Source organism: Eschrichtius robustus, chromosome 9 (genome assembly GCF_028021215.1).
Source record: "Eschrichtius robustus isolate mEscRob2 chromosome 9, mEscRob2.pri, whole genome shotgun sequence".
Taxonomy (NCBI): Eukaryota; Metazoa; Chordata; class Mammalia; order Artiodactyla; family Eschrichtiidae; genus Eschrichtius; species Eschrichtius robustus.
In genome coordinates, this window is record NC_090832.1 from 54,859,709 (window position 1) to 54,885,890 (window position 26,182).

The 26,182-nt window shown below is 36.8% G+C and overlaps 1 protein-coding gene across 2 annotated transcripts in view; it reads right to left on the reverse strand.

Moving 5' to 3' along the window:
* The window catches only part of LIN28B (lin-28 homolog B), a 129,829-nt gene that overhangs the window by 35,138 nt on the left and 68,509 nt on the right, over positions 1-26,182 (reverse strand). For both annotated transcript variants that reach the window (XM_068551327.1, XM_068551328.1), the window contains exon 3: positions 14,653-14,837. In XM_068551327.1, coding sequence (XP_068407428.1) covers positions 14,653-14,837 — 185 coding nt within the window. The remainder of the gene's footprint in view (positions 1-14,652; positions 14,838-26,182) is intronic.

Consider the following 26,182-nt stretch of genomic DNA (forward strand, 5'->3'; position numbering starts at 1 on the left):
AGAGAAAACATTTTGCGTCACGATTCAGTACTCACACACACAAAAACACCCAGCATAACCCAAAAGTATATGAAACAATAGTTACTCTTACTACATGCACTGCACTCTGATGATTTTTATTCTGTTCTATTTCATTAAAAAATAGCAATAATACTTTCCATAATCTACCAAATTAATATCAAAAGGCACTAGTGGGTCCCAGCCTACATTTTGAAAAACACTGCTCTGGTAAATCCACCTAGAAGTGGAATCAAAGTATATAAAAAATTTTGATTCCACCAGATATTGCCACATTGCTCTCTCAAGTGGATTCATCAATTATGAGTCCCATCAGGACTGTGTGACATTCTTCACACTACTTAGTATGGTCAGACCTTAAAATTTCTGCTACTTCTATGGGAGTGAAATGGTATCTCATTTAAATCAGTATCTTTCTATTTGTTTACTGTTTATTTTTTTCTTTTATAAATGAGTTTATTTGCTCATTTTTCTGTTGGGCTTTTACTTCCTTTTGATTTATAGTCTTTTATATATTATGGATATTAATTCTTTATCAACTACATGCATTGCAAATATCTTTTCCCACTCTATATTGTATTTTCTAACTTCGTTTATACTGTTGGTGCTGGACTATTTTATGTCAATTAGGTTATGCCTGGTAACTATGTTTCCCAGAGTCTTTTTTCTGGATGGTTCTGGGTTACAGTCAGCCAAAAGAGAAACTCATATACTACAAGATATGGAAAGCAAAAACAAAGCAGAAGCCATTATCATGGTCAGCCACGGTAGCACGCACAGATCTGACCAGCACGTCCTGGCTTGTCCTCTCTGGTGCTCTGTGCCCACCTTGTCTTCCCAATGTTGGTCCCACTGACCAGCAGCCTGACACCATCCCTTGTCTGCAAATCCAGAGAGGCTGTCACAACACAGAGGCAGCAGTTTCCATAGCTCTCCCCAGGGGCTCCCTCTCCTCAGTTCCTCTGCAATACCAGATATGCTTGGCTTTTTGGATTTCCCTGCACGCTCTGATTTGTCTATCTAGTCCAGGGCTTCTGAAGACTGGTTAGTGAATATTTCTCTAATGTACTGTATGTACTGACTCTTCCCCTACCCGGCAACTTTCACATTTGTGTAAGTTCTTTTTTAAAAAAAATTATTTTTAAATTTACTTTTATTTTTGGCTACGTTGGGTCTTCGTTGCTGCACGTGGGCTTTCTCTAGCTGTGGTGAGTGGGGACTACTCTTCGTTGCGGTGCACGGGCTTCTCATTACGGTGGCTTCTCTTGTTGCGGAGAACGGGCTCTAGGCGCGCAAGCTTCAGTAGTTGTGGCTCGCGGGCTCTAGAGCGCAGGCTCAGTAGTTGTGGTGCACGGGCTTACTTGCTCCACGGCACGTGGGATCTTCCCTGACCAGGGCTCAAACCCGTGTCCCCTGCATTGGCAGGTGGATTCTTAACCATTGCACCACCAGGGGAAGTCCCTTGTGTAAGTTCTGAATCTTCAATTTTCATAACACTTAAAGTGGCTCTATCTTCCTGACTGAAACCTTTGCCAGGTAGAAATTTTAAATTCTGAAGTAGTCAATTTAATCTAACTGCTTATAGTTTGTGTTTTTTGTGTCTTGTTTAAAAAAAAAAAAATCTTCCCAAACCTAAGAGCTGTAAAGTTTTGCTTTACACTTTTAGATCTTTAGGTATGTTATGAGGTCGGGGTCCAATTTTACTTTTTCTCTGTAGTCAGATATAATCCCAGGACCATTTACAATCTTTGCATTATTTTCCAAGATCTGAAAGGCACCTCTGCCATATATCAAGATTTGTATATATTCTCATTGCCAGTGGTCTATTCATCTTTCACTGGGCCATCACCTCACTTATTTACATATACTTACATAGTTGTATAATAAATATAAATATCTGGCAGGGAGAGCCTTCAAACTTCGATTTTCATCTACAAAATTGTGAGGTTATTGTTGGTCTTATTAACTTCCAAGTCAATTTAAAATCAACTTTATTGGAATTCTGAATGAAATTACACTAAATCTGTAGATTATAGGAAATTATGCTCTTTAAAATATTGAGTCTTGCCATTTATTAACAAAATACCTTTCTCCATTTATTTAGGTTTGCTTTTATATATCTCAATATAAGTTTATCATTTCTCCATAAAAGTTTTTCATAGTTTTGTTAGATTTATTCCTAGGTATAGTATATTACAGTTTATGTTCCAATTGTGAAACAAACCCTCTTTATTTTATTTTTAATTTTTTAAATGTTTTTAAGAATTTAATTGTGCCATAACACCTAATGATTGCACTTTTTTTTTTTTTTTTGGCTGCATCGGGTCTTCTTTGCTGCACGGGCTTTCTCTAGTTGTGGCGAGTGGGGGTTACTCTTCATAGCAGTGCACGGGCTTCTCATTGTGGTGGTTTCTCTTGTTGCAGAGCATAGGCTCTAGGCATGTGGGCTTCAGTAGTTGTAGCACGCAGGCTCAGTGGTTGTGGCTCATGGGCTCTAGAGCGCAGGCTCAGTAGTCGTGGCGCACGGGCTTAGTTGCTCCACGGCATGTGGGATCTTCCCGGACCATGGCCCGAACCCATGTCTCCTGCATTGGCAGGCAGATTCTTAACCACTGTGCCACCAGGGAAGTCTCAGCAAACCCTTTTTAAAATACCAGTTTCTAGTTGCAAATTCCTAGGATGTAGAACTCTCCTTACATTCCAGATATTCATTTGTTCTTAGTTTGACTTTTGTGTGTTGAATTTATAACTAGCAATCTTGCTAAATTTTTAAATTTATTCCAATTATTCCAATAATTTACCTATGGATAACCATGGATATAAAATCATATTGATGTGAATAACAAAGCATTTGCTTTCTTCTTTTCCAATCCTTAGATCTTTTATTTAGTTTTCTTCTCTAATTGCATTGGTAGCACCTCCAGTAGTATCAATAACAAACCCAAGAGGGGACTCTAGATGGGCTATTAAAACTGAGACGACTAAAAGCAACTGCTTAAATCAGAGAACAGAATCTCAAGTCAGCCAAGTAGGAAAAAGAAAGAAATGACTTAACAGCAGTTCCATACAATGATCCTATTAAAAAAAAAATCACTGTCCCCAGAGGCTTTTATTTGTAACAGTATAGAAGTGAGGAAGCAGGCTAGGTATAAAGAGACCCTGGTTCAAATTTAGCACAGGCAACTGAGCTCCTCTAACCATGATCATATACCTGCTTTCCCAGTTAATGAGGATATCCATGAAATTCAGTTGTCCTTAGTAGAAGATTCTTGAAAAACTGAGTTTTAAAAATAATTACAAAAACTATAGATAATATTAACTCTCTATCCCAAAAGGAAAGGAAACATTTGACTTTGATCCTTATTAGCCCATATATTTAAAATAATCATACAACAGACAAGACTTAAAGAAAAATTTTAAACTTAAAGTTTTAGAGGTCAAAATTCTTGACTTCTTGCTTGACTTGTTCTAGATTTTCTTTTAAGAGAACATTTTCCCCTTTACAAAAACATTTTCTAAATTTAATATTTGTTCTCTGCTTATATCCAAAGTATCTATACTTTACAGGTAGTTCTTCATTATATGAAAATGCATATGTTAAAATTTTTACTTTATATGGAAATTTATTATGAATCTGATTTTACAGAAGTGGAAACTGTCTTACTAAATTACTACTTCCTATTGATAAGTGCAAGCATATTAAAATCTATTTATTAAAATTTGGTGATCCTATCTACACCGACAAAAAGAACAATCTCTTTATCATATGAGAATAATTCAAGTCATAGCTCTTAATATGTTTATTTTAACCAAATTTCAAAAAACAAAAATTCCAGTGTAAGTTTAGAAGGAGCTTTGCAAAAGGCTCTTCAAGTTCATAAGAACTGAATTTGACTTGTACTTCCTTATTAATGGAGAATAAAGAAAGGCTAGCTGAAGGCTGCTAACAACTTTGTAATTCTCTGGAAATGGCACTTGGGCTTGGGGCACAGGACTAGTATTTCAGTGGAGGGATTTGGCAGTATAAAGTACAGACATTTTCTGTTGATTAGTCTTCATCTTAATCAGCCCTTATTGTTCAAACAGGAACAGACTGGATCTCCTAGCAGATATAAGCATGAGGATTTATGTTTTTTAAAGTTTAAAAGTAACACTCTGAACAATGTTGTATGTTCATTAAAAATATACATACTTAGTATTAAAGGCTAAATTGATTTCCTTTTTTGAAAGGATCTCCAAGTTTAAAAGTATTAGCCATTTTTCATAATCCCTTGTATTAAAACCATACAATAAATAATCTTATTTTCACCAAGACCAGTCTAAAGTAAGGAAGCTATGTAAAGTTACTTTTTAAACCCACAATTTCTACTTGTTATATTATAAGTTGCTTCTGGCCCATTTCTTTTCTATAGGCATTATTTTACTATTTATTTTGCTTAGAATAAAACGGCAATCAGAGAATCAACCTAAAATTGTGATTATTTGCCACTTGGCTTCTGACCATTCTCATCAGGCAACTTGGGAGACCTATGCAGCGCCAAATGAAGCTCTGCCCACACAATGTCTTGTGGTGGGTGATGAGAATGGCACATTGTCTGCCCAGTCTGAACAGAGGTCACAGCAGGGAGAGCATCTGCTAAGATAATGTGAATGAAGGAAACAACCATAATTGCCTCATTAAGAGATCTCTGGCCAAATAATCACAAGAAGAAAGGAAACCACCCTAAAATTAGGTATATAATAAGGAAAATTTGGGGTAGAATTTAAAAATGCAGAATTAAGGAGACTTGGGTATTCCACTGGTTTGCTAATTTTCTTAGTCACTGTATGAATGAATGGAAACGTGGATGCAACAGTTCAGTTATTCAACTCCAGCCCTTGCCAGTCATTAGTAAGAAGCAGAAGATGCAGATTCACAGCTGTCCAGGATACAAACAAATGTAAAATATAGGGTTGTGGGGAATTGCTTACAAGGGACCAAAACTTAGGAACTAAGATTTAAAGTCTATTTTGAAATTACAATGAAGAGCATACAATTAAAGACATAAGTGGGAAAGAGGTAAAATATAAAAGAGCAAAGTCTAAGAATGGGAGGGAAAAAAGGAAAGGGAAAAAAGGAAATTGTCTCTGCTTAACCAATTTACTTTCTTCTGTTTTCTATCTCTGTGTTTTAAAAATAGATTTTTCTTATGTCAATAGTATATAATTACAACTAAATCCTCAGTCACTTTAAATTATATATAATTGAATATATATTTCATTCAACTGCTGATAAAATTATTTCATAGTAAAAGCTAAGGTAAATATTTTCCCAATTTCGATTTAAATTAAGCATCTAAGCTGAATGAAAAACTAAAATGTATTGAAACTGTGACAAATTATTTTTGCATTTCCTGATACTTTGAGATTAAGCTTTATGAACTTAATTTGTATTATATAGTTAACATTATATAAATAGAATCTTGTAGTGAATTATGATTATTAAATTTTTCTGATTCCAACAAACACAGTAAAATTAGCTTGTTACAACCACAAGCCAGGTTTAAAATAAGCAAACTATTTGATGACTTTGATGTTTTGCACCCAAAATGTGCTGGCTAATTTTTCCATTCCATTTACCATTCCGGTCTTTAAACTGCCTTAATCTCCTGCCCTCAGATGTTGACCTTGTAAGAATAGGGGTCATAGGTCAGAATAGACAGACCTCAAAGGATCTGGACTATCAATTCATGCCTGAGAGATTTCTCTTCCACAATAGGAACCTACTAAACAGCAAATTCCTAAATCTAATCACACAAGTATCAGGGTGAAACAGTTATTTATTGGAATTCGTTGATTTACATTTTTCAAACATCTCCCGCACCTAAAGAGCATTTTTCTTTTTCTTTTGGGAGCAGGTTCTGGGACATAATAAATATGAAAATAAAATCATTGAAAGAACTTTTAATATAAAACAGATATCCTTAATAAAATGGTACCATAAACCTGAGTACAGCTTTATTGTTTCCAGGAATGCTATGTGGATTTCAAAAATATAGAACTAGAATTCCTAACTATAAAGTACCTGGGAAACTTCAAATTATACCACAGAGATAATGAGTGGAAGAGATTATACTGCCATAGAGGTAGATGGGGAGGGGGTGGAGGAGGGTTACCACTAGATAGTTTTGAGCTCACTTGCTCTAAAGGTGAATGAGGGCATTAAATAAGTATTTTTTCTTTTTAATAAACAGGTGAAAATATACAGTCCTTCAGTGAGGACAGACAAAAGCAAAATTTTTATGGCTTCCAAATCTTCTTGCAAATTAAAAAATTTGAAACCACAAAACTAGGACCCTGTAAAAATAACTCTTCTATCATACATCTTTAATTTTTTTAAAAAAGGCAAGTTAGCCCTTCTGAGCTGAGAATAATTTAGACATATATAATGAGTTTCTATTTACATTCACTTTGGTCTTTCTGGCCATAAATGGTAAATATAACATAATGTACCATTCTAACACCATTTTAATACTAGACTATAAGAAATGTCAAATTTCATAATCAGTTTTTAAGTCTAAATGAAGAGCATCTTAAAAATGATAAATTAACAAGTCTTTCTAACATGAACAAATGAATTTCCTACACTTCCATGCCAAAAGCAGTAATACTGAACATCATAACAATTGACCTTCTTTCTAAACAAAATACATTAAAAGTTCAACTCATGTAGAAAATCAAGAAGCTTACTCATGTGCTAATGCAGTGATGCAAACGTATTATTGCCTGAAATGGAATGAAAGCAATAGAACGTTGGTATTATTTTCTAAGTTATTTTAAAAATCTCAAGTCAACATTGTTGAAAGGGAACTTGCATTATTATGAATAGCACTTCTTGCACTGTGCGGTTGGGTCAAAAGATGTGGAAGGTTGAGAACAAAGAAGACAGTCACTATGCTAGAAGAAAATTACAATAAAAAAGGAGGTTAAAAAAAACCATAAATAAAAGAACACAAAACTATATGTATATATCTAACATATTTATACCTATCATGCATATATGCATTTCAAATATTTTTTAAAATTACACATATTTTTATTCTTTAATTATTAAGTATTAAAATAATTTAATCTACATAGAAACATTTCCAGACCATTTGTTTCAGTCCACATCATTTTTACTAATAACATATGTTAATACAAACTGAAATTTTATTATATAAAATATTTAATTCTGTATTACAGGTTGACATGATTATTTCATATAAATAAGATAGTGACAAATAAATAAAATCCTCATTCTACTATCTTCCCCCACAATTTCATTCTGTTAGAAGTTACTTCTTTTTCCTCATAGTAAATTGTAGCTCTTTAAAGAATAAAAAGATACCAAAATATACGCCAGTTTTTCAGAATAAGAAGAAAGTTTTTAAATCTTTTACTAACAACAACCTTCATGTTAGTATAAAGAGAGCTTTTATAAGGTCATTAAATCTCTTTACTCTTCTGATAATGAACAAAAGAAAAAGTAAACAGCAAATATAAGTCAAAAATTATTTCATTTAAAATTTTAAGAAAATATTTTAAACATAGAGGATTTAAAATAAAACAAGTTAACATTTACTGCTATTACGTAGCTGGACACTAGTAACAGCATACTAAATTCAGCAGAATTAAGACAGTAAAAAGTAAACCCACTTTCTTTTGCAAATAGTTTACTTAAAATTAAGATAGAATCTTTAAAATTATTTTTTATTTCTTGCCACTGAAACATAAATCTTCACAAAAATATGGTTCTATATATAGATGTATATATATATATAGAACAAATAAGTTCTCTTGAGTGACGAAACCAAAGTTTGAATTTGTTAAAATAAACACTTTAGAGCTTTAATTTTTTAACCTGAAATAACAGAAATTAAACTTTCTAATTTAAAAACATTTCAAGAGAAAAGATATAGTTTTCAACAGATGGTGTTTGAACAATTCATATTATTCACAGGTGAAAAATGAGCCTAGACCTCAACCTCACACCTCACACAGGGGAAAAAAACTCTGTGATTAATCAAATTTGGAGTTAATCAAAGATTTTTTAAACATGACAAAAAATAAAAGATTGATAAACGTCTTTATCAAAATTTAAAACTTTTGCTCTGTGAGAGATACTTAAGAGATGGGAACGATAAACCACAAACTCAGAAAAAATATTTGCAAATCACAAATCTAAGGACTTGTATCCACAATTTATATAAAGAACTCTCAAAATGCAACAATAAGAAAACAATCCAGTTTTCTGGATTTTACAATAATAACTAATAGTAAGATAGAAACATTATAATATACTATAATAAAAGTTATATGAATATCTCTCTCTCAAAACATCTTATTGTATAAATTTAATGCCTTTCCCATTTTAACTATGCACTTATCATGCACTGTGGCCATAACTTTTGCAGCTTGGGGTGCAACAGCGAAACTATCACAAATTTCTTTTTCCTTCTTCACAATTTCACAGATAGAAGATTCCTTCATATCATGTCTTAGCAACCTTAGCACATGATTTTTTTTTCCTGATTAAGTCAAGAACTTTCTCCTTTTCACTTAGAAGAAGCACTCTGAGGCTGCTCTTTGGCACATCCAAATTGCCAGCATCACTACTCCTGTGCTTTGGAGCCATTATTGAGTAAAAAAAGGGTTATTTGAACACACACACTGAGATATCACGATAGTCAAACTGATACCCAAGATGGCTGCTAACTGACTAATGGACAGTGTATGCTGGACAAAGGGATGATCCAGGTCTGGATGGAACAAAGCAAATGGTGCAAGATTTCATCACACTACTCAGAACACTGCACAGTTTAAAACTTACCAATTGTTTATTTCTGGAATTTTCAATTTAATATTTTTGACAGCTGATGACCATGGATAACTGAAACCCCAGAAAGCAAAATTATGGATAAGGGGGGAATACTATATTGATACACTCAAAAGTCTGGATGAATTTCAAAGCCATTATGTTGAGTAAAAAAAGCTAATTTCAAAAGATTACAAATGAACTAAGCCCAAATTAGGAGAAGGAAGAAAATAAAGACCACAGTGGAAATAAATGAAATAGAGACTAAAAAGACAATAGAAAAGATATATGAAACTAAGAATTGATATTTTGAAAAGATATACAGAATAGACAAAGCTTGAGGCTAAACTTCAGAGAGAGGACGAGAGAGAACCCAAATAAATAAAATTGGAAATGAAAGAGAAGACATTACAACTGATACAACAGAAATACAAAGGATTATAAAAGACTACCATGAGCAATTATAAGCCAACAAATTGAATAAACTAAAAGAAATGGATAAATTTCAAGAAACATGCAATCTACCAAGCCTAGAACATGAAGAAATAGAAAATCTGAGCATACGAATTACTAGTAAGGAGACTGAATCAGTAATCAAAAACATCTGAAAAACAAAAAAGTCCACGACCACGTGGCTTCATTGGTGAATTCTACTAAACATTTAAAGAAGAATTAATATCAATCCTTAAACTCTTCCCAAAAATAGAAGAGGAGGGAACACTTCCAAACTCATCTTATGAGACCAGCATTACCCTGATACCAAAACCAGACATGAATACTATGAGAAAAGAAAATGACAGGTCAATATCCCAGATGAACACAGATGCAAAATCCTCAACAAACTATTAGAAAACCAAAATTCAACAATAGATTAAAAGGGTCCTACATCACTATCAAGTGGGATTTATTCCAGAAATACAAGGATGATTCAACATCTGCAAATCAATGTGATATATACCATGTTAACAAAATGAAGGATAAAAACCATGATTATCTCAGTAGATGCAGAAAAAGCATTTGACAAAATTCAACACCTATTCATGGTAAGAACTTTCAATAAAGTAGGTATAGAGAATGTACCTCAACATAATAAGGGCCATATATGACACAGCTAACATCATACAATGGTGAGAAGCCAAAAGCTTTCCTCTAAGATCAGGAACAACACTAAAACACCCATTCTTGCCACCTGATTCACATAGTACCAGAAGTCCTAGACAGAGCAGTTAACATAAGAAAAAGAAAGAAAAGCATTCCAAATTGGAAAGAAAAAATAAAATTTTCTCTACTTGCAGATAACATGGTATTGCACATAGAAACCTCCAAAGACTACACCAAAACACTGTTAGAACTAAAAAATGAATTAAATAAATTTGCAGGAAAAAACTCAATATACAAAAATCAGTTAATTTTTATATACTAACAACTAGCTATCAAAAAGGAAAATTAAGAAAACAACCCCATTTACAATTGCATGAAAAAGAATGAAAATCCCTAGGAATAAATGTAACCAAAGAGGTGAAATATCTATACACTGAAAACTACATGACACTGATGAAAGAAAATGAATAATTAAAAAAAAAATTGAATAAAACACAAATAAATGGAAAGATTTCTGTGCTCATGGATTAGAAGAATTAATACTATTAAGAAGTCCAAAAAAAAAAAAAAAGAAGTCCATATCACCCAAAGTGATCTACAGATTCAATGCAATCCTTACTAAAGTTACAATGGAATTTTGCACAGAAATAGTACAAACAACCCTAAAATTTGTCTGGAATCACAAAAGACCCAGAATAGCCAAAACAATCTTGAGAAAGTACAAAAATCTGGAGGTGTCACACTGCATTTCAAAGCAATAGTACTCAAGTGTCACACTGATTTCAAACTGCATTACAAAGCAATAGTACTCAAGCAGTACTCAAGCATTTGTCATAAAAACAGAAACATAGATTATGGAACAAAACAGAGAGCTAAGAAATAAACCCACACATATGTGGTCAATTAATTTACAACAAAGGAACCACAAATATACAATGCAGAAAGGATAGTCTCTTCAATAAATGGTGTTGGGAAAACTGGAGAGTCACATGCAAAGGACTGAAACTGCACTACTACCTTACACCATACAGGAAAACCAATTCAAAAGAGATTGAAAACTTGAACATAAGACCTGAAATACAAAACTCCTAGTAGGAAATATAAGCCTTAAGCTCTTTGACAATGGTCTTGTCAATGATTTCTTATATTTGACACCAAAAGCAAAGGCAACAAAAGCAAAAAACAAATGGAACTGTATCAAACTAAAAAGCTTCTGCACAGCAAAGGAAACAATTAACAAAAAAGGCAACCTATAGAGTGGGAGAAAATATTTGCAAATCATCTATCTGATAAGGGGTTAATATCCAAAGAATATAAAGGATTCATACCAGTCAAAAGCAAACAAGCAATCCAATTTAAAAATGGGCAGAGGCCATTTACAATCACATCAAAAAGAATAAAGTACCTAAGCATAAATCTAACTAAGGAGGTAAAAGATCTGTAATCAGAAAACTATAAGACACTGATGAAAGAAACTGAAGAAGATACAAACAGAAAGATATACCATGTTCATGGATTGGAAGAATTAATATTGTTAAAATGACCATAGTACCCAAGACAATCTACAGATTCAATGCAATCTCTATCAAAATGCCAATGGCATTTTTCACAGAACTAGAACAAATAATTTTAAAATCTGTATGGAAACACAGAAGACCCTGAATAACCAAAACAATCTTTTTGAGAAAGAAGAATTGAACTAGAGGAATCATGCTCCCTGACTTCAGACTATACTACAAACCTACCATCAAAAGAGCATGGTACTGGCACAAAAACAGACACCTAGATCAATGGAACAGGATAGAAAGTCCAGAAATAAACCCCCCACAGTCCATTAATCTATGACAAAGGAGGCAAAAATACACAATGGGGGCAAGACAGTCTCTTCAGTAAGAGGTGCTGGGAAAACTGGACAGCAACATGTAAAACAATGAAATTAGAACATTTTCTCACATCATATACAAAAATAAACTCAAAATGCATTAAAGACCTAAATGTAAGACTGGAAGCCATAAAACTCCTAGAAGAAAACATAGGGAGAACACCCTTTGACATTAACTCTAGCAATATTTTTTTGGATCTCTCCCCTAAGGTAAAGGAAACAATAGCAAAAATAAACAAATGGGACCTAATTAAACTTAAAAGCTTTTGCACAACAAAGGATACCATTGACAAATGAAAAGACAACCTACTGAATGGGAGAAAATATTTGCAAATGATATGATCGAGAAGGTGTCAATATCCAAAATATATAAATAGTTCATACAACTCAATATCAAAACAAACAAACAAACCAAACAACCCCATTAAAAATGAGCAAAATACCTGACTAGACATTTTTCCAAAGAAGACATACAGACTCACCATTGCTAATCATCAGACATGTGCAAATCAAAACCACCACGAGATGTTACCTCACACCTTTGTGGAAACTGTTTAAAGTTTTAAAATATATTACAGATGTATAGCATCTGTATATAGTATTTTACTTAGAGTAATGCCATCGAGGTCCATCCATGTTGCCACAAATGGCAAGATTCCATTCTTTTTTATGGCTGAGTAATAGTCCATTGTGTGTGTGTGTGTGCGTGCATGTGTGTGTGCACGCACGCATATATTTCACAAGCTGAAAAAGATACTTCCTATATATTTGAGACAAAAGATTAACATGGTAAATATACAAAGAGAATGTGAGATAACAGGAAATATATATTGGTCTCTGCCCCTGGTTCCTGGCACAGAGCTCCTAAAACCCTTGTAATTTCCTAAGTGATAAGAACACTAGAAGCACCTCTTTTTCTAATATCAGTCTTTGACCTCTGTTCCCAATACAGGGCTCCTGAAACCCTTGTAATTTCCTGGGTGATAGGAGGGTCTTCTGTTCTAATGAGTTGACACTGGGTGGGCTCCTGGATGGCTCCTGAGTGAGGGCTGATCACTGAAAAGACCAAGCTATGATTAGAAGCTTGGAATTTTCAGCCCCACCCCCAGTTTTCTTGAGAAGGGAAAGGGGTTGAAAATCAAGCCTATGTGATGAAGCCTCTGTAAAATCCCCAAAGTACAAAATGCAGAGGGCTTCCAGGTTGGCGAACATATCCACACTGGGAGGGTGAAGCACTCCAACTCCCTGGGAACAGAAGCTCCTATGCTCGGGACCCTCAAGACCTCACTCTATGTATCTGTTTATCTGGCTGTTCATCTGTATCCTTTATTTGCTGTTATCATAACCTTGATAAACTGGTAAATGTAAGCATTTCCCTGAGTTCTGTGAGCTGCTCTAGCAAACTAAACAAACCTGAGGAGAGGGTCGTGGAAACCTCTGATTTGTAGCCAACTCAGACAGAAGTTGCAGGTTACCTGGGTTACTTGCAACTGGCATCTGAAATGTGGTGGGACAGTCTTGTGGGACTGAGCCCTTAACCTATGGGACCCGACATTATCTCCAGGTAGACAGTGCCAGAATTGAGTTAAATTGTAGGACACCCAGCTGGCATTGTGGAGAATTGCTTGGTGTGGGGAAAAACCTCCACAAATTTGGTGACCAGAAATGAAGCAGTCTGTGTAAAAGTAATGGAGACACACAGGAGAGAAACATAATATGGAAGAACTGAGTTTTTCCCAGCATAGGAAAGAGGAAAACTGAGATATTTTTTCTAAAGAGAGAAGTTAGAAATAAACAATAGCAAATGAATATCTCAGTGGAAAAATAAGCAAAGGACAAAGAATCATGCAATTCACAGAAGAAAAAAATAAAAATGAAAATTAACATATAAAAATATATTTAACCTTAGTCAAAGGATCCAAAGAAAAAAAGTAAGCTGCATTTCTTAACCTATGTAATTGGAAAAGATTTAAAAGATGACATTATTCAATGAGTAGTCTCAATTTTAAAGGGGTTGTACATTGGCCCTAACCATTTCTGAAGAGCAGTTTGGAAATAGATACCAAAATTTTTAAAGTGCATAGTTTTTGATCCAGATTTTTTCAGTACTAGGTATTTATCCCTTATGATATAATCAGACAATTTTTAAAAAAATGTACATATGAGGATTCTTACTATGGTGCTATTGATAAATTTAAAATATTGGAAATAGCCTAAATTTAACAATTAAATTAATTTAACATAGCCTTGCTTAAATTTTGGTACATTCACACAGTGGGAATTTATGCAGGTGCTGAAGACTAACATGGAATGTTCCACCATATACTTCTAAGTGAAAAAAAATGCAAGTTTCAAAAATACTGCATATATATCATGATTCCCACTTGCAGTTAACATTTCCAGTGATTTTTTTATATTTGAATTTTCTGTAGTGAGTTATCTTTTCAAAACAGACAAAATAATAAACGTATTTTCATTTGAAAAAACAGGTGAGGTGTTAAGATGTACAGAAGGGCACCTTTGTCTGTTGGGAACTTCAACTTCCCATTTGTGGTCTCTGAACAGTCTGGCAGAAATAATGGTTGGGAGACTGTCTAGTGCGCAGTGCTGAAGGCTCAGTTAAGTATATTCTGCTCTGCAGAGAGTTCAAGTTGCAAGATAGCCTATATTTCTGATAAACTCGATTCAATTACTCAGTGGTTGCATTTTATTTTATTGTGGCTAGATTTAATAACATAATAAAAATATAAATTAAAATTTTAGAAATCTTTTCCAAATACAATGAACTCACAGGCTAACAAGGTAAAATGATTACCTGTCTCCCTTTGGTTTTCTTTTTTGTAGCGTCTTCCCTTTGGGTCTTCTTTCACTTCCTAAGCAGGGGCTCCCACCAGGTCCTGTTACCCGTATTGATTCAAGGCCTTTGGAAGATTTTTTAAATGTGAACTCCACTGGTTCTCCTTCTTTTAGGCTTCTAAATCCTTCCATGAATAATTTGCTCTGAGAAGAGCAGGGGAGGGAGGGAGAGAGAAAGAGAGATCATGATTATTAATGTTTTATAAATTATCTCTGTGATTTCAAGATTAACACAGCAAGATATCCCCAGTTATTCATTGCTAAGTATAAAATCTTTTTTTTTAAAGTTCAGTGAAAGGCATACCATTTAAAAGTTTCCTGTTGTAATGCTGGCAGTGGGAGAATAAACTAATACCGTTTTTAAAGGAATTTGGCAATACTTACAAAAATTTTAATGTGTGTATTTTTTGACCCAGCAATTCCACTTCAAGGACTCTCCTACAGACATACTCACACAAAGGTCCCTCCACCCCCATCACACATAAAAACCTATATCAAAATTCACTACGGCACTGCTGCCTGGTAGAAAATTACAGCTACCCTAAGGTCCATCAATGGGAAACTGATGAAATAAATGATAGTAGAAGTATATAATGTAACACTATTGAGCCATTAAAAGATCTATATGTATTAATGTGGGGAAGATAAACATGTAATACTGATGAGTAAAAAAAGTAAGGGTAAAGAACAGTGTGTCTACCATAACACCATCTATGTAGAGAAGTGTTTAAAAGATACAAGTTTACTTATGTAGCAATGGGGTCTGGAACAATCGACAGCAAACCATGAACAGTCATTTTTCTCTAGTCCTTTTTTGGGAAAGTGGGGAAGCTTTTGGGTACACACATTATTGTGCTGTTTGAGCTTTTTTGTAATTTGAAAGATACTTGGTTTTTACCAAAAAAAAAAAAAAAAAAGTTTCCTGATTGGAAAAGTGTAACTTTGGTTACAAATAATTGGCTCTTTCAATCTAACTCTTCATCAAAGTCAATGTGCCAATTCAAACTATATTAAAATAAGTAAATCATTCTAATTTTATTTATTTCTTCAAATCCCCTTGTGTACATCTTACAGATCTAATTTTGAGTACCATGTAGTTCTTCAAGACTTTTCTGAATTTGGGGGCAAAAGGAAGCCAATCTGAATACAGCAGGTAGGAGACCCTGGTTCAAGTCCAGTTCTTTAAGAAAACAGGCATGCAACTTCGAATGAGTCATTTCTCTCTTTTCTGTTTAATCTGTAAAATTAAGGAATTTGAGTTTCCCCTCATGTGTTCAGAGGAACAATGGTCCTGAAAAAGATTCCATGAAAAAAGGATCTGGTGGTCAAATAAGTTTGTGAATTGCTACACCTAGTTTCTGCTTAGTTGGATCATATTAGCATATTAAAGTCTCTGAGATTCCATACCCTCCCCAACCTCCACTGAAATAAAAATCTTGTTTAACTGTGTTTAACTCAGGAATTTCCCAACCTAATTGATCCCAGAGACCTTTTTTTATAACTACAGATGACTAACATACTTAGGGAAATGCTGGACCAGAAAAATCTCCACCCTTCCCAAGTCCATGACTCTAAAGGCAGGTAAATAATTACATATAACCAAATAATTACATGGAAAAGATAAAAACAACACTTCAAATTTCAATGCAAAAGGAGACTCTTCATTATGAAAGTAATACGGCACATGAAAACAGGGGTTTTAACCAGTTTCTAGTGCAGGTCGTCTGACACTGAGAAAGCCTGCACGTGGAAGTGTAATTTGGCAGCACCTTTTCTGCTCTCTGATGCTGTGTAGGAATTAGAAGAAAAAAAAATCACAACTGCCTACATGCTGTAAAATTTTTTTTAAATTATTGTTTTTAAAGCTTTATATAATATTTCCAAATCTTCTATTTTTTTCTCCTAAGCTCTCTCCTCACTAATTATAAACAGTCCTTTGCTTTCATTTCCTTTCTTACTCCCCACTCTAAAAAGTGCAGATTATCAAATCACATGAAGTGGCGCATAGGCTCAACTACTGCAATTAAGAGAAGGGAGGGGGTTAGGGAGAAGATGGCGGAAGAGTAAGACGCAGAGATCACCTTCCTCCCCACAGATACAGTAGAAATACATCTACACGTGGAACTGCTCCTACAGAACACACACTGAACGCTGGCAGAAAACGTCAGACCTCCCAAAAGGCAAGAAACTCCCCCCGTACTTGGGTAGGGCAAAAGAAAAAAGAAATAACAGAGACAAAAGAATAGGGACGGCACCTGCACCAGTGGGAGGGAGCTGTGAAGGAGGAAAGATTTCCACGCACTAGGAAGGACCTTCGCGGGCAGAGACTGCGGGTGGCAGAGGGGGGAAGCTTCGGAGCCACGGAGGAGAGCGCAGCAACAGGGGTGCGGAGGGCTAAGCGGAGAGATTCCCGCACGGAGGCTCGGCGCTGAGCAGCACTCACCAGCCCGAGAGGCTCATCTGCTCACCCGCCGGGGCGGGCGGGGCTGGGAGCTGAGGCTCGGGCTTCCGTTGGATCCCAGGGAGAGGGCTGGGGTTGGCGGCGTGAACACAGCCTGAAGGGGTTAGTGCACCACAGCTAGCCGGGAGGGAGTCCGGGAAAAAGTCTGCAGCTGCTGAAGAGGCAAGAGACTTTTTCTTCCCTCTTTGTTTCCTGGTGCGCGAGGAGAGGGGATTCAGAGCGACGCCTAAACGAACTCCAGAGACGGGTGCGAGCCGCGGCTATCAGCGCGGACCCCACAGCAACAGGGGCGCAGAGGAAAAAGCGGAGAGACTCCCGCACAGAGGATCGGCGCCGAGCAGCACTCACCAGCCCGAGAGGCTCATCTGCTCACCCGCCGGGGCGGGCGGGGCTGGGAGCTGAGGCTCGGGCTTCCGTTGGATCCCAGGGAGAGGGCTGGGGTTGGCGGCGTGAACACAGCCTGAAGGGGTTAGTGCACCACAGCTAGCCGGGAGGGAGTCCGGGAAAAAGTCTGCAGCTGCCGAAGAGGCAGGAGACTTTTTCTTGCTTCTTTGTTTCGCGGCGCGCAAGGAGAGGGGATTCAGAGCGCCGCCTAAACGAACTCCAGAGACTGGCGTGAGCCGCGGCTATCAGCGCGGACCCCAGAGGCGGGTGCGAGCCGCGGCTAACAGCGCAGAATCCAGAGACAGGCGCGAGCCGCGGTTATCAGCGCGGACCCCAGATACGGGCGTGAGACGCTGGGGCTGCTGCTGCCGCCTCCAAAAATCCTGTGTGCGAGCACAGGTCACTCTCCACACCGCCCCTCCCGGGAGCCTGTGCAGCCCGCCACTGCCAGGGTCCCGTGATCCAGGGACAACTTCCCCGGGAGAACACACTGCGCGCCTCAGGCTGCTGCAACGTCACGCCGGCCTCTGACGCCGCAGGCTCGCCCCGCCTCTTCTGTACCCCTCCCTCCCCGCGGCCTGGGTGAGCCAGAGCCCCCGAAGCAGCTGCTCCTTTAACCCCGTCCTGTCTGGGCGGGGAACGGACACCCTCAGGCGACCTACAGGCAGAGGCGGGTCCAAATCCAAAGCTGAACACCGGGAGCTGTGCGAAGAGAAGAGAAGGGGAAATCTCTCCCAGTAGCATCAGAAGCAGTGGATTAAAACTCCACAAACAACTTGATGTGCCTGCATCTGTTGAATACCTGAATAGACAACAAATCATCCCAAATTCAGGAGGTGGACTTTGGGAGCAGGATATATTAATTTTTCCCCTTTTCCTTTTTTTGTGAGTGTATATGTATATGCTTCTGGGTGAGATTTTGTCTGTATAGCTTTGCTTTATAATAGCTTTATTTTACTTCACTATATTATAGCCTCTTTCTTTCTTTCTTTCTTTCTTTCTTTCTATTTTTTCTCCCTTTTACTCTGAGCCGTGTGGACGAAAGGCTCTTGGTGCTCCAGCCAGGCATCAGGGCCGTACCTCTGAGGTGGGAGAGCCAACTTCAGGACACTGGTCCACAAGAGACCTCCCAGCTCCACGTAATACCAAACGGCAAAAATCTCTCAGAGATCTCCATCTCAACATCAAGACCCAGCATCACTCAATGACCAGCAAGCTACAGTGCTGAACACCCTATGCCAAACAACTAGCAAGACAGGAACACAGTCCCATCCATTAGCAGAGAGGCTGCCTAAAATCATAATAAGGCCACAGACACCCCAAAATACACCACCAGACGTGGACGTGCCCACCAGAAAGACAAGATCCAGCCTCATCCACCAGAGCTCAGGCACTAGTTCCCTACACCAGGAAGCCTTCACAACCCACTGAACCAACCTTAGCCACTGGGGACAGATACCAAAAACAACGGGAACTACGAACCTGCAGCCTGTGAAAAGGAGACCCCAAATACAGTAAGATAAGCAAAATGAGACGACAGAAAAACACACAGCAGATGAAGGAACAGGGTCAAAACACACCAGACTTAACAAATGAAGAGGAAATAGGTAGTCTACCTGAAAAAGAATTCAGAATAATGATAGTAAGGATGATCCAAAATCTGGGAAATAGAATAGACAAAATGCAAGAAACATTTAACAAGGACATAGAAGAACTAAAGAGGAACCAAGCAACGATGAAAAACACAATAAATGAAATTAAAAATACTCTAGATGGGATCAATAGCAGAATAACTGAGGCAGAAGAAAGGATAAGTGACCTGGAAGATAAAATGGTGGAAATAACTACTACAGAGCAGGATAAAGAAAAAAGAATGAAAAGAACTGAGGACAGTCTCAGAGACCTCTGGGACAACATTAAACGCACCAACATTCGAATTATAGGGGTCCCAGAAGAAGAAGAGAAAAAGAAAGGGACTGAGAAAATATTTGAAGACATTATAGTTGAAAACTTCCCTAATATGGGAAAGGAAATAGTTAACCAAGTCCTGGAAGCACAGAGAGTCCCATACAGGATAAACCCAAGGAGAAACACGCCAAGACACATATTAATCAAACTGTCAAAAATTAAATATAAGGAAAACATATTAAAAGCAGCAAGGGAAAAAAAACAAATAACACACAAGGGAATCCCCATAAGGTTAACATCTGATCTTTCAGCAGAAACTCTGCAAGCCAGAAGGGAGTGGCAGGATATACTTAAAGTGATGAAGGAGAAAAACCTACAACCAAGATTACTCTACCCAGCAAGGATCTCATTCAGATTCGATGGAGAAATTAAAACCTTTACAGACAAGCAAAAGCTGAGAGAGTTCAGCACCACCAAACCAGCTTTACAACAAATGCTAAAGGAACTTCTCTAGGCAAGAAACACAAGAGAAGGAAAACACCTACAATAACAAACCCAAAACATTTAAGAAAATGGGAATAGGAACATACATATCGATAATTACCTTGAATGTAAATGGATTAAATGCTCCCACCAAAAGACACAGGCTGGCTGAATGGATACAAAAACAAGACCCATATATATGCTGTCTACAAGAGACCCACTTCAGACCTAGAGACACATACAGACTTAAAGTGAGGGGATGGAAAAAGATATTCCATGCAAATGGAAATCAAAAGAAAGCTGGAGTAGCAATTCTCATATCAGACAAAATAGACTTTAAAATAAAGACTATTACAAGAGACAAAGAAGGACACTATATAATGATCAAGGGATCGATCCAAGAGGAAGGTATTACAATTGTAAATATTTATGCACCCAACATAGGAGCACCTCAATACATAAGGCAAATACTAACAGCCATAAAAGGGGAAATCGACAGCAACACAATCATAGTAGGGGACTTTAAGACCCCACTTTCACCAATGGACAGATCATCCAAAATGAAAATAAATAAGGAAACACAAGCTTTAAATGATACATTAAACAAGATGGACTTAATTGATATTTATAGGACATTCCACCCAAAAACAACAGAATACACATTTTTCTCAAGTGCTCATGGAACATTCTCCAGGATAGACCATATCTTGGGTCACAAATCAAGCCTTGGTAAATTTAAGAAAATTGAAATCGTATCAAGTATCTTTTCCGACCACAACGCTATGAGACTAGATATCAATTACAGGAAAAGATCTGTAAAAAATACAAACACATGGAGGTTACACAATACACTACTTAATAACGAAGTGATCACTGAAGAAATCAAAGGGGAAATCAAAAAATACCTAGAAACAAATGACAATGGAGATACGACGACCCAAAACCTATGGGACGCAGCAAAAGCAGTGCTAAGAGGGAAGTTTATAGCAATACAAGCCTACCTCAAGAAACAGGAAACATCTCGAATAAACAACCTCACCTTGCACCTAAAGCAATTAGAGAAAGAAGAACAAAAAACCCCCAAAGCCAGCAGAAGGAAAGAAATCATAAAGATTAGGTCAGAAATAAATGAAAAAGAAATGAAGGAAACAATAGCAAAAATCAATGAAACTAAAAGCTGGTTCTTTGAGAAGATAAACAAAATTGATAAAACATTAGCCAGACTCATCAAGAGAAAAAGGGAGAAGACTCAAATCAATAGAATTAGAAATGAAAAGGGAGAAGTAACCACTGACACTGCAGAAATACAAACGATCATGAGAGATTACTACAAGCAACTGTATGCCAATAAAATGGACAACCTGGAAGAAATGGACAGATTCTTAGAAATGCACAAACTGCCGAGACTGAACCAGGAAGAAATAGAAAATATGAACAGACCAATCACAAGCACTGAAATTGAAACTGTGATTAAAAACCTTCCAACAAACAAAAGCCCAGGACCAGATGGCTTCACAGGCGAATTCTATCAAACATTTAGAGAAGAGCTAATACCTATCCTTCTCAAACTCTTCCAAAATATTGCAGAGGGAGGAACACTCCCAAACTCATTCTACGAGGCCACCATCACCCTGATACCAAAACCAGACAAAGATGTCACAAAGAAAGAAAACTACAGGCCAATATCACTGATGAACATAGATGCAAAAATCCTCAACAAAATACTAGCAAACAGAATCCAACAGCACATTAAAAGGATCATACACCATGATCAAGTGGGGTTTATCCCAGGAATGCAAGGATTCTTCAATATACACAAATCAATCAACGTGATACACCATATTAACAAATTGAAGGAGAAAAACCATATGATCATCTCAATAGATGCAGAGAAAGCTTTTGACAAAATTCAACACCCATTTATGATAAAAGCCCTGCAGAAAGTAGGCATAGAGGGAACTTTCCTCAACATAATAAAGGCCATATATGACAAACCCACAGCCAACATTGTCCTCAATGGTGAAAAACTGAAACCATTTCCACTAAGATCAGGAACAAGACAAGGTTGCCCACTCTCACCACTATTATTCAACATAGTTTTGGAAGTGTTAGCCACAGCAATCAGAGAAGACAAAGAAATAAAAGGAATCCAAATCGGAAAAGAAGAAGTAAAGCTGTCACTATCTGCAGATGACATGATACTATACATAGAGAATCCTAAAGATGCTACCAGAAAACTCCTAGAGCTAATCAATGAATTTGGTAAAGTAGCAGGATACAAAATTAATGCACAGAAATCTCTTGCATTCCTATACACTAATGATGAAAAATCTGAAAGTGAAATTAAGAAAACACTCCCATTTACCACTGCAACAAAAAGAATAAAATACCTAGGAATAAACCTACCTAAGGAGACAAAAGACCTGTATGCAGAAAATTATAAGACACTGATGAAAGAAATTAAAAATGATACAAATAGATGGAGAGATATACCATGTTCCTGGATTGGAAGAATCAACATTGTGAAAATGACTCTACTACCCAAAGCAATCTACAGATTCAATGCAATCCCTATCAAACTACCACTGGCATTTTTCACAGAACTAGAACAAAAAATTTCACAATTTGTATGGAAACACAAAAGACCCCGAATAGCCAAAGCAATCTTGAGAACGAACAATGGAGCTGGGGGAATCAGGCTCCCTGACTTCAGACTATATTACAAAGCTTCAGTAATCAAGACAGTTTGGTACTGGCACAAAAACAGAAATATAGATCAATGGAACAGGATAGAAAGCCCAGAGATAAACCCACACACATATGGTCACCTTATCTTTGATAAAGGAGGCAAGCATGTACAGTGGAGAAAAGACAGCCTCTTCAATAAGTGGTGCTGGGAAAATTGGACAGCTACATGTAAAAGTATGAAATTAGAACACTCCCTGACACCACGCACAAAAATAAACTCAAAATGGATTAAAGACCTAAGTGTAAGGGCAGACACTATCAAACTCTTAGAGGAAAACATAGGCAGAACACTCTACGACATACATCACAGCAAGATTCTTTTTGACCCAGCTCCCAGAGAAATGGAAATAAGAACACAAATAAACAAATGGGACCTAATGAAACTTAAAAGCTTTTGCACAGCAAAGGAAACCATAAACAAGACCAAAAGACAACCATCAGAATGGGAGAAAATATTTGCAAATGAAACAACTGACAAAGGATTAATCTCCAAGATTTACAAGCAGCTCATGCAGCTCAATAACAAAAAAACGAACAACCCAATCCAAAAATGGGCAGAAGACCTAAATAGACATTTCTCCAAAGAAGATATACAGATGGCCTACAGACACATGAAAGAATGCTCAACATCATTAATCATTAGAGAAATGCAAATCAAAACTACAATGAGATATCATCTCACACCGGTCAGAATGGCCATCATCAAAAAATCTAGAAACAATAAATGCTGGAGAGGGTGTGGAGGAAAGGGAACACTCTTGCACTGTTGGTGGGAATGTAAATTGATACAGCCACTATGGAGAACAGTATGGAGGTTCCTTAAAAAACTACAAATAGAACTACCATACGACCCAGCAATCCCACTACTGGGCATATACCTTGAGAAAACCATAGGTCAAAAAGAGTCATGTACCAAAATGTTCACTGCAGCTCTATTTACAATAGCCAGGACATGGAAGCAACCTAAATGTCCATCGACAGATGAATGGATAAAGAAGATGTGGCACATGTATACAATGGAATATTACTCAGCCATAAAAAGAAATGAAATGGAGGTATTTGTAGTGAGGTGGATGGAGTTAGAGTCTGTCATACAGAGTGAAGTAAGTCAGAAAGAGAAAAACAAATACAGTATGCTAACACATATATACGGAATCTAAGGAAAAAAAAAAAAAAAAAGGCCATGAAGAACCTAGCGGCAAGACGGGAATAAAGACACAGACCTACCAGAGAATGGACTTGAGGATATGGGGAGGGGGTGGGGTGAGATGTGACAGGGTAAGAGAGTGTCATGGACATATATACACTACCAAATGTAAAATAGATAGCTAGTGGGAAGCAGCCGCATAGCACAGGGAGATCAGCTTGGTGCTTTGTGACCACCTAGAGGGGTGGGATGGGGAGGGTGGGAGGGAGGGAGATGCAAGAGGGAAGAGAAATGGGAACATATTGTATATGTATAACTGATTCACTTTGTTATAAAGCAGAAGCTAACACTCCATCGTAAGGCAATTATACTTCAATAAAGATGTTTAAAAAAATAAAAAAAAAAAAGAGAAGGGAGGGATAGCAGTTTTAATTAGAGCTATCATATGTTCATGCTTTGTTTCTATAATCAAAATTCTGTCACTTATTTCCTCATAGTTCCTAGTGTATTGGCACACTTAATTTGATTTCATTTTCCATTATTACAATTCTTGGTAGGTATCATTTGTAAGTGAACTGCATTTCCGAATCTAAAGTAAAATCCTGCTCTTAACTAACTTCTGGCTATTCTTCATGATATTCTGAAAGAATACTTTTTTCCCCCATTCTATCATATACTCCCCTCCTTCCCCAAATGAGTACATAAGGCAATTTAGATTCACAATAATTGACAATAATAATAATAATATCCGTAAGAAACTATAATGGCTTTGCAAGAAAAGGACAAGAATTCGCAGAGAATACTCTATCTTTGCTATTACACCAAAATTGCTGCTACATAAGTGGGAAAGATTTGTTAAAGGTGGGGAATTAGCTTATTTTATTTCTTCACAAAAATCAACTTCTCCCCTTGCCTTGGCAATTTTTATTAAAGGTGCCTCCATTTTTCCAGTCATACTGGTTTCAATCCTTAGTTTTACCCAACCATTTATTGAATCATGCGCATTCTTACTTTCATCTGCCCCAACCATTTCATTGGATTGCCACTGCCCTACTTCTGGTCCTAACTACCTCCTACCTGGATGAGTGTAATAGTTTCTTCATTATTATTTCAGCAACAAGTCTCCTCCCTACTCCTTAGCATCTGCCACACCTGCATATCTTCTCTGAATAAATCTTAGCCTGTTGGTCTCCTGTCTCAAAAATCTACAATACTTCCCTTAAATTGTAGGTAAGACCACTCATAATGTTACCTCTAGGTATATTTTCCACTTCCTTTCCCATTACTCTAATAAAGCTGGCTGACTTGTACTTCCCTAAGCACATTTCATGTTTTCTCATCTCTGTACTCCAACTTAGGCTGGTGGGGATGCATTATTCTCTTAGTCATAGCTGTCTATCAAAATCTTACTCAAGATTCAAGGCATAATTCATATGATCCTTTTTGCAATCATCCTCAATTGCCAAAGTTGGAAATTCTCTCCTCTTTCACTTAATTGATTCTTCTATATAGTTTTTATAATACACTGCTGTGTAATGCAGATATTTGTGTATGCCTTACTTTTATTTGCTCTTTTGGATTTCTCTTCTCCTGAAGGTCAGGGACTGTGATATATATCTTAGTATTTCCCAGAGGACTTAGCCTAATGCCTGCAAACAACTATCATTCAATAAGTACTTAAAAGAATCATAGATTTAGCATCAGTAAGATCATTAATCATTTATTTAGTCCAACTCTCACTTGAAAAAAAAAGGTGGACTGAACTCTAAGGGGTTAAGTGAATTGCTCATGCCAAGTCAAATTTCCCAGCTCCTACTTCTGCTACATAAAATAACTTCTTTTAGTGTCAAGGTGACACTGTGCATGATACCTTTGGAATAAAATGCTGATGGGATTATAATGGTTCATGGTAATAACATTATTCTCTGACTACATTCAGAAGTTAATATGGATCTATTTTTCTTGTTCTTCCTTCTTCCAATATTCTCTAATCACTCTCGTTGATATGCCTCACAATTCATGATGTTCCTGCCTATGAGAACCAAGAATGCAGATTTATGTAGATTTTTGCTCAATCTACGTGTAAGACTTTCATAAGGCAAGACATTTGGTGTTTGGGCTTACACTGTCATCTGCAACATTTGTTTGGACAAAGTAGACGTTTATCTTCTACAGGAAAGACTCGCAATTATTGAATGAATAAATGAACAAAGGAATGACCAAATGATTGTAGAAGCATTTAGAAGCTGCTGACATGCCTGCTAAGATATCAGGCACTTACAAAGGGGACAGGCCAATTTTGAATGTGCACATATTAAGTTAACTCATCTAACACCTTTAATTTGTGTTCCTCTTCCT